The sequence below is a fragment of the Moschus berezovskii genome, chromosome 18 (genome assembly GCF_049115385.1).
Source record: "Moschus berezovskii isolate FMDL1 chromosome 18, NW_MosBer_1.0, whole genome shotgun sequence".
NCBI lineage: Eukaryota > Metazoa > Chordata > Mammalia > Artiodactyla > Moschidae > Moschus > Moschus berezovskii.
This window is the reverse complement of record NC_142477.1, coordinates 67,416,289-67,433,113: the sequence shown is the minus strand read 5'-3', so window position 1 is coordinate 67,433,113 and position 16,825 is coordinate 67,416,289. Positions and strand designations below refer to the sequence as shown.

The window sequence follows — 16,825 nt, the reverse complement described above, 5'->3', positions numbered from 1 at the left end:
CATAAAGAAAGCTGAGCACTGATGTATTGATGCTTTTGAACTTTGGTGTTGGGGAAGACTCTTGAGAGTCCCTTGGATAGCATGGAGATCAAACAGTCAATCTTAAAGAAAATCAGTCCTGGATATTCATTGGAAGGACTGATGCTGAAACTGAAACTCCAAAACTCTGGCCACCTGACGCGAAGAACTGACTCATTGGAAAAGCCTCTGATGCAGGGAGAGACTGAAGGCAGGAGGAGAAGGGGATGACAGAGCATGAAATGATTGGATGGCATCACTGATTCGATGGACATGAGTTTGAGCTGGCTCCGGAGTTGGTGATGACAGGGAAGCCTGGCGTGCTGCAGTCCATGGCGTCGCAAAGAGTCGGACACAACTCAGCCACTGAACTGATTTAATGTTTCTGAGAGTTGGGAATCCTGATTTTCAGGGTTATATTGAAGAAGGCAGCAGAATACAAAAGGTGATAACTTACTCAAGGTAATATAGTCTAAGAGTTGAGTCCATGCTCTGGATCTAGACTACCTGCATATGAATACTGGACCCACAAATATTCATTTACTAGATTCATGATTTAGGTACATCATTTAACCTTTCTGTTGCTAGTTTCCTCCCGTTTAATAGGACCTGCTCACTGGGCTGCTACAAGGCTTAAATGACTGCACACTTCAAAAACCCTTAGGATACTGTCCAACAGTGCTCAATTTATGTTAGCAACAACTGTTATTGGTCATCTTCCAACTCTGTCACCACTTGCGTCTTTATTGAGCACTGATATATTAAGCAAAATTCTCCTACATCACAGAAAACACACCATCTCTATCACTCTAATTGTGGCAAGTCATAGCTAGTGATATATGGTATGTAACTTAGGTCACAGTTCCTTCTAAAAGACATCATTGTAACAGTAACCTATTCTCACTTGTAGAAACAAGCTAAATAGTGAACTAAATTTGAGGCTTGAGGTTCCCAAGTGTGCCATGGCATATGAATTGATAACCCCACTATACCATAGACAAGTGAATTCCTATATTGGAACTTTTAAAATAGGATAACAAAGGCAATGTTTAAGTGATATTCTGGGTCCATTAGGTCATTGTATAAATATAAAATACCATTAAGCATGTGTATAGCATTTTACAGTTAACAAGGCACTGTTACACACCAGTGGAAACCAGCTTCTAAGATGGTCCTAATGATTCTTGCCTTGAATGCACTTGGGTAGTTTCCTCAATGAAACGGACTATTTTCTGTAACAGAGTACAGCAGAAATGAATTTGTATAATGGGTGTAAATCAGAGGGATTGCTGTTTCTGCTTGTTAACTTAGATCACCTCCTCTGGGGATGTCAGCCATCATGTTGTGAATTCATTTGGGCAGCCCTAAGGAGAGGCCTAGGTAGAGAATTGAGACCTACTACCAACAGCCAGCATCAACCTGCCAGCAAAGTGAGTTAGCTATCTTGGAGCTAGATGGTCCAGCCCCAGGTGGCATTGACTACAACCTTATGAGAAACACTGAGCAGAATTGCCCAGGCAAGCTGTTCCAGAACTCCTGACCCAGAGAAACCATGAGCTGTGAAGTGATTATTGTTTTTAGCCACTAAGTTTTGGGGTGCTTTGTTACAAAGTAATAGAGAATACATGAACCAAGCACTTCCAGATGTACAAGCTCGATTTTGAAGAGGCAGAGGAAGCAGAGATCAAATTGCCAACATTTGTTGAATCACGGAGAAAGCAAGGGAGTTCTAGAAAAACATCTACTTCTGCCCCATTGAGTACACTGAAACCTTTGACTGTGTGGATCACAACAAACAGTGGAAAATTCTTAAAAAGAGAAGGGAGTACCAGACCACCTTACCTGTCTCTTGAGAAAGTCTTTATATGGGTCAAGAAGCAACAGTTAGACCCAGACATGGAACAACTGATTGGTTCCAAACTGGGAAAGGTGTACGACAAGACTATATTGTCATCCTGCGTATTTAATTTATATGCAGAGTACATCATGTGAAACACTGGGCTGGAGGAATCACAAGCTGGAATCAAGATTGCCGGGAGAAATACCAATAACCTCAGAAATGAAGATGATACCACTCTAACGGCAGAAAGTGAAGAGGAACTAAAATGCCTCTTGATGAAGGTGGGAGTGAAAAACTGGCTTAAAACTCATTCAAAAAACAAAGATCATGGCATCTGGCCCCATCACTTAATGGCAAATAGAAGGGGAAAAGTAGAAGCAGTGACGACTTTATTTTCTTGGGCTCCAAAATCACTGCGAATGGTGACTGCAGCCATGAAAATAAAACATGCTTGCTGGTTGGAAGAAGAGTTATGACACACCTAGACAGAGTATTAAAAAGCAGAGACATCACTTTGCCAACAAAGGTCCTTACAGTCAAAGCTGTGGTTTTTCCAGTAGTCATATATGGATGTGAGAGTTGGACCATAAAGAAGGATAAGCACTGAAGAATTGATGCTTTTGAATTGTGATGCTCGAGAAGACCTGAGTGATGATCAGGAGATCAAACAAGTCAGTCCAAAAGAAAATCAACCCTGAATATCCATTGGAAGGACTGCTGCTGAAGCTGAAGCTCCAATACTTTGGCCACCTCATGTGAAGAACTCATTGGAAAACACTCTGATGCTGGGAAAGATTGAAGGCAAAAGGAGAAAGGGGTAGCAGAAGGTGTTAGTATCACCAACTCGATGGACATGAACTTGAGCAAACTCTGGGAGATGGTGGAGGACAGAGGAGCCTGGCGTGCTGTATTTCATGAGGTCACAGAGTCGGACATAACAACAGCAGCAGCAGTCAAAACTTGGAGAAAAAACTGCAAGTTGGACAAACTAAGCAATTCACTAATGGTTACAGATACTTAAGTGTTTAACTCCTAAATGAATATACAAGCTATTAAAGCTAAACCCAAATTCTTTCTATGACACTATCTTCCTTGGGAGCTCATCCTATGACAGCAGTTCCCACTAACATCCTTTTGTCATGCCTCTAGTCATAAATTATATAAAAGTGATATATTTTTTCATTGGAACTTTCATGGCAGCAGCTGTAGTAAAGGTGGCCCTCAGTTCCAGTAATGGGGTTTCTAACTGCGGGCCCACAGTATTATTTAAGCCACTCTTCATCTCCTGAACCTACTCTGTTTCTAAAAGAAGAAAAAACTTGCCATGAACTTCTTTTTACTGAAATAAGAATGCTAAGGAGAAAAAAGAGAACAGTACTGTTTTTTAAGAAATTTTTCCAAGTACATTTTTTAAATAACAAAAAAGAAATCCTGAGTTATGTATTTCTCCTGCATTACCAGAGTAGCTTATTGCTAGCACCAAATTCCTATCTCATATTTGAGTTGGGCAACATTTATAATAGGCCACAATACAGAATTTACACAAAAAGCAGATCAACTCTGAAACAGCAGAAAAAACAAGTATAAAGGTTAATCCATACGTAACTGGGCAAACACAAAAATGTATTCAGCAATTCTACTCTATTATTCATGAATTACCCAATTAGGGATGACTTCTTTAAAGCATATTGTAGAAATCATTAAAGGTATGGAAGAGAATTTATTTCACTTTGTGAGGCTTTACTTTCACAATTATACATACCCTTGGCATAGGAAGACCCTATCAAAATTCTATTAATTGACTTAAGGTAAATAGGTTGATTTTATGAGACTTTCAGACAATTAAGTTTGAGAAAGTTTATGATTATCAGGATTTGTATACATGATCACAATCAAAAGAAAGAGATAAACCAAAGTTCTTTCTTAACTCCCCTGAAAACATAATAAATCACAACTTCTGGTCAAATATTATTCCTATGCTATATTCATTTTGATCTCATTTTCCATTTTATACTCTGGCATTTCTTTTCTGAATACAGGTTACATATAATATTATGTGTTAACTCCCTAGTCTTAATACCACAAAGTCACCTGTTTTACCATGGGTATATTTTTATCATTTAGAGTAGGATATGCTTGCTAATAAGCCAGTTATACTCCAGTAACTTTGTGAATGCAAAAATACTGAGAAGTAAGAACAAATAATGGAGTTATTATTTCACGGATCCTCATTCAAGTTCAGGAAAATTACTTCTAGAAAGCTGCAATTCTGCCAAATATATTCTATGTTTAAACGGAAACTGAAAGAGAAGTGAAATTACTGGAAGCCTTTGATGGTTCACTAAACATTGTGTGTTTTCAATAGTTCAACACTGTTATGCTTTATAATCAAGAGTAAATTAATAGGCTAACATTTTTAAATGTATACTTTAATTAAGGTATAAAGTATATAAACAATCAGGTAAGCTTATAGAGAAGCTGACCAAGATACATAAATTAGGAGATATAAGTGTCCATCTAAATTTTCTATACTTCATCTTTTTTTTCCTTTTTACAGAATATTTATTAAAGTCGTTTAATATACAATTTTTCATTTGTCATTCTGGAAGTCCTTTTTTAGAAAGACTCTTCTTTGTCTGATGACAAATAGCAGCCACATTATCAGTGATTATTCTGGACCTCCACGCTGAAAAGGAAGAAATAAAGCAATAAGATTAGGTGTTTCATTTACAAAGAAAATTTTCATGGCAACTATACAAATCTGAGACATTTTAAAGCAATGATCTTTAGGTCTTAAAACCAATTTCAGATTTTTCATAGCTTTTGGGCTCTCATATCAATATTATAAAGAATTTCAGATCTGAAAGGGACTCAAGGTTGACCTAGGTCAATGGTCCTCGAATTTCTTGGTCGTTTACACTATAAAAAAATTAATGAGGACCCTGGTCAGGAACTAGATCCCACATGCCACAACTCAAGAGTCTGCATGCTGGAACTAAAGAGCTCACATGCCTCAATGATCGAAGATCCAGAATGCCTACAAGTAAAACAATAACAACACAAACCAAACAGATGCAGCCAAATAATTTAAACTAAATATTTTTAAAAATTAATGAGGACCGTAAAGAGCTTTTTCTCATGGGGTATATATATTTTGCTATTTACCATACTATATCCTTCTACACATACATTCTTTCAAGCACATTTACCGAGGGCTCAAACATCATTTATTTCTCATAGTCCTGGCCTACCTGACCATCCCTGTCATAAGCATGGACACACCTTGACAAGACAATTGGAAGAAAATGTAAATCAGCATCTGAAACTCCAAAGCTAATCATGTTAAGGTGTCTTCCACAGTATTGGGATAAAGAGCAACAACATACTTGGATAAATTCCATTTCTTCCTGAGACACAAGTTTCCTTCTGTATTTCTGAGGTAAAGTTTTTATCATCTCTGCAGTGTCTGGTGGACCCTGATGCATCAGCCAGTCTGGCGATTTACTTCCCTTAGAATGCTGTGAAATTGAAGAAGTATGAGATGGCAGTCCTGCTGATCGTAGAACTTCTGATACTGAAATTAAAAAAAAAAGCAACTTAGAGGGATTGTTCAGGGTCTTAGGATACTATTTTGAGTTATTATTGAATAATCAAGTTATTCTTAAAATGATAAGTATTACAATTCCAAGAGGTAAGTATTATAGAGTAACTTGGTTGGGTAGCTATATAGTTTCATAAGTCTGTTTTAAAGCAAATGAGGAGGCTCGAGCGCTAGCTGGCAGCCAAGCATACTTGCTCAGGGATTAGCGGCCGCCATCGACCGTGCTTAGGTTCTTCTGGGCTCGTCTGCACCACTTGTTCGCCACACACTCCGCCGTCATAAGCGGCCATCATGGTAAAGCTCGCAAAGGCTGGTAAAAATCAAGGTGACTCCAAGAAAATGGCTCCTCCCCCAAAGGAGGTAGAAGAAGAGAGTGAAGAAGGAAATGTCAGAAGATGGAGACGATGAGAGCAGTGGAGAAGAGGCGGCTGGCCCTCAGAAAAAAGGCAAGAAGGCTGCCACAACTCCAGCAAAGAAGATGGCTTCCCCAACAAAAAAGGTTGCAGTTGCCGCACCGGCAAAGAAAGCAGTGGTCACCCCTGGCAAAAAGGCAGCAGCTATGCCAGCCAAGAAGATAGTTACCCCTGCCAAAGCAGTGGTAACACCTGGCACAAAGGGAGCCACTCCAGGCAAAGCATTGGTAGCAACCTCTGGTAAGAAGGGAGCAGCCGCCCCAGACGAGAATGCCAAGAAGGGAGACAGTGATGAAGAAGATGAAGATGACAGTGAAGAGGACGAGGACGATGATGAAGAGGAGGACGAGCCGGCAGTGAGGAGGCAGCTGCTGCATCTGGTGCTGCTCCTGCCTCAGATGAGAATGAGGAGGATGAAGATGACGATGATGAGGAGGAGGAGGAGGATGACAAGGACGAAGATGACTCTGAAGAAGAGCCTATGGAGACTGTACCAGCCAAAGGAAAGAAAGCCCCAGTAAAAGCTGTTCCTGTGAAGGCTAAGAGCACTGATGAAGAGGAGGATGATGATGATGAAGAGGACCAGGAAGAGGATGACAATGATGAAGAGGAGGACGATGATGAGGAGGAGGAGGAGGAAGAGGAGGAGGAGGAGGAAGAGGAGGAAGAGGAAAGAAGAGCCTGTCTAAGAAGCACCTGGAAAATGAAAGAAGGAAATGGCCAAACAAAAAGCAGCTCCTGAAGCCAAGAAACAAAAAGTGGAAGACAGTGAACCAACTACATCTTTCAATCTCTTTGCTGGAAACCTGAACTTCAGTAAATCTGCTCCTGAACTGAAAACAGGTATCAGTGATCTTTTTGCTAAAAATGATCTTGCTGTTGTCGATGTCAGAATTGGTGTGTCTAGGAAGTTTGGCTATGTGGATTTTGAATCTGCCGAAGACCTGGAAAAAGCCTTGGAACTCACTGGTTTAAAAGTCTTTGGCAAAAAAAAAAAAAAAAAGTCTTTGGCAATGAAATTAAACTAGAAAAACCAAAGGGAAAAGACAGTAAGAAAGATCGAGATACAAGAACACTTTTGGCTAAAAATCTGCCTTACAAAGTTACTCAGGATGAATTAAAAGAAGTGTTTGAAGATGCTGTGGAGATCAGTCAGCAAGGATGGAAAGAGTAAAGGGATTGCTTATATTGAATTTAAGACAGAAGCTGATGCAGAAAAAACCTTGGAAGAAAAGCAAGGAACAGAGATAGATGGGCGGTCCATTTCTCTGTACTACACCGGAGAGAAAGGTCAAAGCCAAGACCATAGAGGTGGAAAGAATAGCACTTGGAGTGGTGAATCAAAAACCCTGGTTTTAAGCAACCTCTCCTATAGTGCAACGGAAGAAACACTTCAGGAAGTATTTGAGAAGGCAACTCATATCAAGGTGCCCCAAAACCAAAACGGCAAATCTAAAGGGTATGCATTTATAGAATTTGCTTCATTTGAAGATGCTAAAGAAGCTTTAAATTCATGTAATAAAAGGGAAATTGAGGGCAGAGCCATCAGACTGGAGTTGCAAGGACCCAGGGGATCACCTAATGCATGAAGCCAGCCATCCAAAACTCTTTGTCAAAGGTCTCTCTGAGGTTACTACAGAAGAGACGTTAAAGGAGTCGTTTGATGGCTCTATTCAAGCAAGGATAGTCACTGACTGGGAAACTGGATCCTCCAAAGGGTTTGGTTTTGTAGACTTCAACAGCAAGGAAGATGCCAAAGCTGCCAAGGAGGCCATGGAAGATGGTGAAATCGATGGAAACAAAGTCACTTTGGACTGGGCCAAACCTAAGGGTGAATGATGGTGGCTTTGGTGGCCGAGGAGGCGGCAGAGGTGGCTTTGGAGGCCGAGGTGGTGGCAGAGGTGGCCGAGGTGGATTTGGTGGCAGAGGCTGCGGAGGCTTTGGACGGCAAGGAGGCTTCCGAGGAGGCAGAGGAGGAGGAGGAGACCACAAGCCACAAGGAAAGAAGACCAAGTTTGAATAGTTTCTTCTATCCCTGTCTCTCCCTCTTCCATTTGAAAGAAAGGACTCTGGGGTTTTTACTCTGTTACCTGATCAATGACAGAGCCGTCTGAGGACATTCCAAGACAGTATACAGCCCTGTGGTCTGCTTGGAAATCCGTATAGATAACATTTCAAGGGAGATAACCCTGTTGGTGTTGACTGGATATTCGTATAAATTTTTTAAAGAGATGAGTGATAGAGCTAACCCTTATCTGTAAGTTTTGAATTTATATTGTTTCTTCCCATGTACAAAACCATTTTTTTCCTACGGAGTTTTGTTTTGTTTTTTTTTTTGCGTTGGGGGGTGTAAAGGAAAGCAGAATGTTTTATCATGATTTTTGCTTCAGCAATTTTGGGACAGATTAAAAGTCCTAGAACTCTGAAAAAAAAAAAAGCAACTGAGGTAGTTTTAAGTGAGTGAACTACTAAATTAAGTAAGTTCATAAAATAATGAAATTTTTAGGTAGTGGAGTTCAATCCATGTGGATTACTTAAGTTTTGCCCTGTGGTAGAGATTACAGGTAATACCATACAATGGAGAATAAAAAAGTTGGAAAATGGAGATGAGATTTGTTTTCTCCAGACTTGTTTGTCACCTATAAATTCTTCAAGAGTTACAATAAGTTAAAAATATCCATATAAAATTTGTTAAAACTCTCCCTGAATTAAAGGTTCTGTTCTGTTCTGTTCAGTCGCTCAGTCGTGTCCGACTCTTTGCGACCCCGTGGACTGTAGCCTACCAGGCTTCTCCGTCCATGGGATTCTCCAGGCAAGAATACTGGAGTGGGTTACCATTTCCTTCTCCAGGGGATCTTCCCGACCCAGGGATCGAACCTGGGTCTCCCTCATTGGAGGCAGACGCTTTAGCCTCTGAGCCACCAGTATCTTATAATTGACAGTGATAGACGAGTAAAAGAAAAACAGAACTTGTTCAGAATCTTCAATTACTTTAATGGGTAATGACTACTAAGTTCAAAGGCAATCCAAGACATATTTACTGATTGAATGAAAAGATATATCAGTGAATGAAAAAGAGAAGGTTAGCTGAGAAAAAGATATAGGAATGGTGGTTATTAATCATAATGTCTCCAAATATAAACATGGGTCATTCTTCTGAAGGACAGAAGAAAAGGTAGAACAAAAATCCCCATATATAAACTCAGTATCACCAAAAATTCAGAAATACCTACTGTAAAGTTACTACTTTTTAAAAGTAACGGAAGTTAGTTAACGCAACCTAACATACCACTGTGACCTAAGCTACAATTATCAACCTGATTTTAAAATGAAAAATAAGTCTATAATAAAATATTCATATATAGATCTGATTGTACATATTTTTTTACTCTAAATAAACTGCAGCTTACCATTTGGTTTAGGATTGTCTCTTCTGTCAGGGAACCTTATTAATGGAGTATGTGGCTTGACTACCTAAAAGAAAAATATAATGCATGAGAAAGAAATGAAGTACTAAGATAACCTCATTAACTACATAAGAAATAATCTACTGAATCCCACAAGCAGATACCTTTGTTAAAATAACTTAGTACTTGACAGCAACTTTAAATTTTCTAAAATAAATAAATAAATTTTCTATTAAAAAATTTACTTTTAAATTTCATTCTTGTATTTCCCTGGTGGCACAATGTATGAGAATCCACCTGTCAATGCAGGGGACACAGTTCACTCTCCAGTCCAGGCAGTTTCCACATGACACAGAACAACTAAGCCTAAGCGCCAGAACTACTAAGCCTGTGCTCTAGAGCCCATCAGCTACGACTACTGAGCCCATGTGCCTAGAGCCTACGGTCCACAACCAGAGGAGCCGCCACACTGAGAAGCCCACGCACCAAAAGGAAGAGCAGCCCCTGCTCGCCGCAACTAGAGAAAAACTGTGCTGCAACGAAAACCAGTACAGCCACAAAGGAATAAATAATTTTACTCTTCCCCAACAAGGATAGCTAGTCTATGAACTATTAATTGTTTATCTTATTTGATATTCATAATAAATTTGTACTTTATACATCACAAAACATTGTACTGTACTACCAACTGACCTCAAAACAACCCTATAAGGTGACATGGATTTCACGTTGCGTGACTTCTAAATCACCCTGCTGACTGGTAAGAACTGGAAGTTTCCTTGACTTGTACTGACTATTGTTTCTGTACTATGTTTTAATACTTAGTAGTTTAGAACAGGATAAAAAGCATACCGAAAATTAGGTAATCAAAAAAACTTTTTCTGAACAACAAAAGTAACACATGTTCTGTGTACAAAAAACTGGTAAAAACACAGAAAAGCAGAAAGAAACAAAATCATCTATAAGCTCAAAACACATATAAAATAGATTTAAACATCTGATAACTCTTGACTTTATTCTTTTTCCTATACTCATAGAAATATATGTATTTAGATAACTTTTTAATAAGATATTTGAAGAGCATTAATTTTTTATCACTAAAATTCCAGATAATGCTATTGAGGAACTTAAGCAGAACTTTCAGTATGAAATCATCTGAATATATATAAAATGCTGAGACTAATAAACAGAACCCTAAAAATAACTTCTCACTCCGTCTAGTAACTGTTTCTTTTCATAGCCAGGCTTCTTGAAAGAGTGTTCTCAGGATAAACTTCAAACTGGCATTTGGCACCTACAGGTCCATCAGGATCTGGCCTCTCCAGGCTCATTCCCCACCATGGTACCATTCACTCCAGGTACTCTGAAGTACTTTTTATTTCCCTAACTCATCATACCATTTCCACCCTCATTCAACTGAGAGCTCATGTGCTCTGCCAGGAAATCTCTCCCTGGTTCCACCCTACTTCCATGTCTCTGCTTTTACCTGACTATCTTGTAAAACAGCTCAACTGTCACTCTTCTCTTAAGAAGATTTCCCATCTTTCAGTCCGATTTAAAAAGGACTCCTATGTTTCCACAGCAACCTGAACATCTTAAGAATACCGTGCAGAGGACACATAAACGAGCCAATGATTATAGGACAGCAAAGTTCCTGGAAGGGCAGAGATGGAAAATGAAGTACTTCTGCAGCAGTACCCAGTAAATGCTCAGCAAACATTAGACAAATAAGTGAACAGACCATTTGTCAGTCAGGGTTAACTGTACAGGCATGTGAATATGCATACACACACTTAAACATATGTACATACACCAGAGAGAAACAGTCCATTTCAACATAGCTTTTGTACACTTAAAAGCATAGTAATATGCCCTTGGGCTTCCCTGGTGGCTCAGAGGTTAAAGCGTCTGCCTCCAATGCGGGAGACCCGGGTTCGATCCCTGGGTCGGGAAGATCCCCTGGAGAAGGAAACGGTAACCCACTCCAGTATTCTTGCCTGGAGAATCCCATGGACGGAGAAGCCTGGTAGGCTACAGTCCACGGGGTCGCAAAGAGTCGGACACGACTGAGCGACGGAACGGAACGGAACGGAATATGCCCTTAAAGATCAGGTGGCTATCCTTTTATTTGTACCTTTTTAAGAGAAGGCAATGGCAAGCCACTCCAGTACTCTTGCCTAGAAAATCCCATGGATGGAGGAGCCTGGTAGGCTGCAGTCCGTGGGGTCGCTAAGGGTCGGACACGACTGAGCGACTTCACTTTCACTTTTCACTTTCACACATTGGAGAAGGAAATGGCAACCCACTCCAGTGTTCTTGCCTGGAGAATCCCAGGGACAGGGGACCTTGGTGGGCTTCCGTCTATGGGGTCACACAGAGTCGGACACGACTGAAGTGACGCAGCAGCAAGTCTCTTAGTTTCAGCTGTGCCTCTTACATAATATATAACACTGACTATTCGTTGGCCAACCTGAGAACACTTTTAAAAGGGGAGTGAGACCACTTGCACTTGTAACTCAGAAATTTGGTATATTTTCTGTCATATCATTATTTAACATTCTTTGTCCTATGATCTTTTTCTTTGCTTTCATTTGTGGGGTTGGTTGGTTGGTTGCTGGTTTTTTGGTATTTAGAAAGATCTGTACTTTTGTATAGTGTTTATGTTATGCTGTTACCTTTAGATAATACTCTTAATTGCCTGTTTCTGAGATACTATCACTAGAAAGAATGGAAGTAATTGATAGTTATCTCTTCTCTGCCACCCCTCCCCATCTTTTACTACCAGTTAATCACCAGAGGCAGTTACAAGTGTATCCTACTTTCTGTACACCCTTCCTCTTATTCCTCCATTTAAATAATCTTACTAGATATATACTGTCAGAGCAAATATTACCAACAAGTCTTTCTCCCTTATTTGCATTATCTAGCCTTAATTCTACAGTTAAATACACTCAGTGATTATATCCAGTTCCTGTGTTAAAACAGCTACAAGTACAACTAAGTATTCCTTAGTTGTCTGATGTTCATTCCCTGGGAGAGCTAGTAGGAAGAGCTTTGGGGAACAGTATTCCCTGAGTTATTAAAAGTTTAGAAGAGTTTGTGGCCTTTATACTTGAAGGTCAGTGCAGCTAGATAAAGCTTAGGTTTACATTTTCTTTCCTTAACTACCTTAAATATGCTACCCACATGTTTTCCTTTAAGAAGTATTATTGTTGAAAACTTTAATAACTTAGTAAGTGCTTGGTCTTGTTGCCTGGATCACCAAATAATTCTTTTCTTTAAAAGTCAATGATTTTACTAGAATATACCCATCAGTCAACATACTAGGTCAAATCTCTCAACTACAAGGTATAACTTTAAGTCTCTTTCTGTATCAGGAAAGTTCTCTTAAATTATAGGTATTGAGACTTGGTCAACTCTACTTTCACTTTTTCAGAGACTTATTATACAAAAGTTGCATCATCTTGTCTTTATCTACTTCTATGACATTCTCTGAATCCCTTTAATCTTTTTTCATTATCTTTGATTTTTGGGGGAAACTTACTTTATGAAGGAATCCACTTCTAAGATTCATGAAGCCCAGGCTAAGTTAAAAGTGATGCGTTCTGGAGGAAACAACACTCTACTCTGGACCTTCTGGTTAGAACTACTGTCCTCTCTCTACCTCAACTGAAAACCCAGCCTCATGCTGCCTCAATCCCTGTCCTACGATTCTTGGGAGATGCCCAAGTCGACTATGTTAGAGGCTTTTTCAGAGGAGAAGACAACTCCTGCCTTCTCAGAAGACCAACCCTCCACTTACTTTATGAGGCAGATAGCAACTCCAAACCACGGACAGGTTGGGACCTGCGCAGGCCTCAATCGTTATCTGTGTTTTGTTTTCTCAATCCTTTTTCTCCTTTCCTCTACTATTTTCTTCAGGAAAACTTCTAAGTTGCCCACTGACTTTTGTGTTCTTTCCAGTTTAGTGTCTATTCCTGAAAGGTTCTTTTCTTTTATTCTTAATTCTTTACTGAGTTCAGAGCTGTACCATCCCTAAAATCTTAACCTAAAATCCAAACTCAACTACAGCCTTTTAACTCTCTTTTTTGTTATTTCCCACTATCAGTTTCAGCCAGCCCTTCTTGATCTCTCCCTTTTCTCCCAGTCAAGTGGTTCCATCTTGACTTTACTTCCTTTTTCATCTAGCCGAGACCCACAGTCCACTGAGCAACCTCTTAGCACTTTCAACTGCCTTGCTGTAAATCTCAAACCCTGAATTAACCCAGCTACCTACCTTCTTCCCCTGTGTCTTATAGTTAAATGATTTCCTACATGATTATCTCCTCTCTAGTACTGCATCATCCCAAACGTATCAAATATATATTGCTTGGCATTCAGCAGGCATTTATAACTTACTCTTCTAAAATCGTTTTTAAATACCCTGCATCCAGTCAAATTCCTCTACTTAATGGTGACACCATGCTTTGTGAATTCCTATCAGTTTGTGCCAGTCTGCTGAAATACTACTCTCTCTTCAAGATACCGATCAACAAGTTCTAAGCTCTGTGGAAGCACCATGTATTATCCTGTTGGCACTGTGGTTCCAGCACTGAGTACAGGCCTGGCACAGAAGTACCCAACACTTTTTGCTAACGATAACATGTTGTCAGTGAGTACTGCTTTGTATTATGACTGTGAATATAAGTCTTCGCAGCTCTGTTAGTAGACAGGCCATTCTGTATTCTGTATCTCATTCCGTATTCTGCATCTTTTTTGTTGCATGTATTAACAGTTCTTTATTACTGCTGTGTGCTGTTCCACTTTAACAAGTCTACCACACTTCATATTGCTAATGGATATTTGGATATTTTCTGGTTTAGGTGTTATTATGAATAAAGCAACTATGAACATTTTTATCTTGTTTTTTAAATAGGCATATGCATCCAACCAGTCCATTCTAAAGGAGATCAATCCTGGATGTTCATTGGAGGGACTGATGCTAAAGCTGAAACTGCAATACTTTGGCCACCTCATGCGACGAGTTGACTCACTGGAAAAGACTCTGATGCTGGGAAAGGTTGGGGGTGGGAGGAGAAGGGGACGACAGAGAATGAGATGGCTGGATGGCATCACCGACTCTCTGGACATGAGTTTGAGTGTACTCCGGGAGTTGGTGATGGACAGGGAGGCCTGGCATGGGGTCGCGGAGAGTCGGACACGACTGAGCGACTGAACTGAACTGATGCATTCATTTCTCCGGGGTATAAACCTATGAGTAAGACTGCTGGGACATTAGGGTAGGTATGTCTACCTAGTAGCAAAGGTCCACAAAACAGTTTTTCAAAGTGGCTTTACCTTTTTATATCCCCACCAGCAATGTATGAGAGTTTCAGGTGCTTTGTGTTCTCATCACCACTTGGCAGTGTCAGTCTTTTTAATAATTTTGGTGGTGTCCTGGTTTTAATTTGCATTTCCCTGGCAAGTAATGATGTTGAACATCTTTTCACTGGCTTAGTGCTCATTCAAATATCTTGCTTTGTGCAATATCAAGTTTTTTTAACCATTTAAAAATCTGGGCTATATTTTATTGATATATATAATTATCTATTAAGGATACCAGTCCTTTGTCGGGTGTTCTCCTGTCCTCACAAAATCTTTAATTAAGGCTTAATAACTACCCACTGAATGAGTAAATGAGGCTCATTCGTTGCAATGGGAGCAAGGACTGGATCTAAGACTATATTTCACAGCGAAATAACTAAGAAAAAGTCTTTCAAGGCATGTACTTGTGAAAAGGGAAATGCACTTCTCATATCAAAGTTAAAAGTTAACTGTACAATAATGCAATTTGAGTTGGAAAAAACACTCGAGTAAAACAACCACAAAAGTGGAGGTTGTAGCGCTTTATAGACCAACTTTAATCTTCCGACTTAAGTTAAAGACCACAGTTGGAGAAGCAAAAACAAAAGCTGTCCGGAGTTAGTAACTGATGAGTGGATTGGTAAGTCCGTCTAGCGCCAATCTAAACTCAGGGAAAAAACATTACAGAAAAACTTAAGTATATATTTTTTCCATTCTCCCCCATCAGGCCTATAACCAGACGCTGGGTGGTGGAAGAGAGGATCCGGAGAGGACGCGGCTCGCGGGGCCAGCTCTCTGGTCATTCCCAGGACCTTGAAGGGACACTGGGTCAGAGCGAAGGTTCGCTTCCCTTCACTCGTCTACCGCCTTCCTTCCGATTGGCTGATTCGCGACAACCTAGACAATACCGGTCGCTGATTGGCCAGGATATTGCCGGGGCAGCCAAGCCTGCAGCCTGCTAAGAGGCTAAGGAGGTCTCGGCGGAGGGCAGTCCAGGGACTTTGAAACAGCCAAGTGCCTACTGCGGAGATGCACTCCCTCGGCCTGGCTCGAATCGTCAGCTCCGTCCCAGGCTTCACTGCCCGTCCCAAGAAGCGCAAGGTCCAATTCTCACATACACGCGGGAAAGCAGCTGCTGGCCCTAGGCAGGGCCGCGGTCACCGCGCAGCCTCCATCACCGCCTTTCCTCCCCAGCGCGGGTGCTACAGTCAGCACCTTCCCTACCGCCCACAGCGCAGAAAAGCGACCGAGTCTCCTTACCTGAACGACCCTGCTGGCAGACGCCATCTTGCTGCCCATCATGACCCCCGAGAAGGGGCAGCTTCCGGGGCGCTGGCGAGCCGCGGCTATATCAGGCGTCCCGCGCGGCTGGGGGCGGGCCCTGCCTGTGACGTCACGGAGGAGGAGCGGGCGCCCGGGCAGGACCCTCCTCCCCTGCGGAGCTGGCCCCACCCCCTGTGCCTGACCCCGCTCCGCCTCCTTTCCAGCTGGGGAGACGACCCACGCGTTTCCCGTTGTTTTCGTTTTGTTGGATTTATTTTGTTCATCAGCCTAAGAGTGACCGAGAACTATTTCTTCTCTGGATAGTCAGTTTTTAATTTCAGCGTAGTCCAAAATGTAATATGAAACCAAATAATATAAATTCTTTTGGCTACCTAAAATGAACAATCTTGTTAAAATTTGGAAGAACCAAACTCAGAAAGAGTAGTGGACAATTCTGACTCTATAGGTTCTACGGGTCTCATATTCCGTTGCTTTTTAGAAATTTGTTAATTTTTTTACTGAAGTATAGTTGTTTTACAATGTGTTCATTCCCGTTGCTTATTAACATTGCTTGATTTGGTTTTCTTATTCCTTGTGATTTGCTTTTCTGATTCCTTTCTCTACCGTTACTCCTGATATTAAACTGCTGCCTGCTTCGAGTTTGAGAAAACTCAGAAGTTCTAGGTTTTTTTTGAAACATGAGCCATCCATCATTCCCCCAAGTTGTATTAATGTTAAATTCTATGGTAAATATTAGTGTTTACAGTGTTAAAAATTTAATACACAGTACAATATGTTGCAGCCACTTTGCAGGTAGTGTAACACCTTACATTATTGTAAATATTTAGAGCAACAAATTTGTTTTGATGATCTAAGTCAATGTTTTCTAAATCTAGGAGAGTTATTTAACCTAAATATGGGCCCTTCTGATTCAGAATGC

At 40.6% G+C, this 16,825-nt stretch overlaps 1 protein-coding gene and 1 pseudogene across 1 annotated transcript; one reads left to right on the top strand and one right to left on the bottom strand.

Annotated features, from left to right (window-relative positions):
* Window positions 1-4,269: 4,269 nt before the first annotated feature.
* Window positions 4,270-16,008, bottom strand: KGD4 (alpha-ketoglutarate dehydrogenase subunit 4). Its single transcript, XM_055421930.2, has 4 exons — window positions 15,883-16,008; window positions 9,283-9,346; window positions 5,245-5,432; window positions 4,270-4,544 (listed from the first exon to the last, which is right to left on the bottom strand). The coding sequence occupies exons 1-4, from the start codon at window positions 15,922-15,924 to the stop codon at window positions 4,527-4,529; spliced, it is 312 nt and encodes a 103-aa protein (XP_055277905.1). The 5' UTR covers window positions 15,925-16,008; the 3' UTR covers window positions 4,270-4,526.
* Window positions 5,751-7,895, top strand: LOC129553203 (nucleolin pseudogene; annotated as a pseudogene).
* Window positions 16,009-16,825: the final 817 nt, after the last annotated feature.

Coding starts and splice junctions, on each gene's coding strand:
- KGD4 (XM_055421930.2), bottom strand. CDS start 15,924: ATGATGGGCAGCAAGATGGCGTCTGCCAGCAGGGTCGTTCAG. Junction 9,347..15,882: donor CTGCCAGCAGGGTCGTTCAG/GTAAGGAGACTC, acceptor TTTTTCTTTTAG/GTAGTCAAGCCACATACTCC. Junction 5,433..9,282: donor AGACAATCCTAAACCAAATG/GTAAGCTGCAGT, acceptor TTTTAATTTCAG/TATCAGAAGTTCTACGATCA.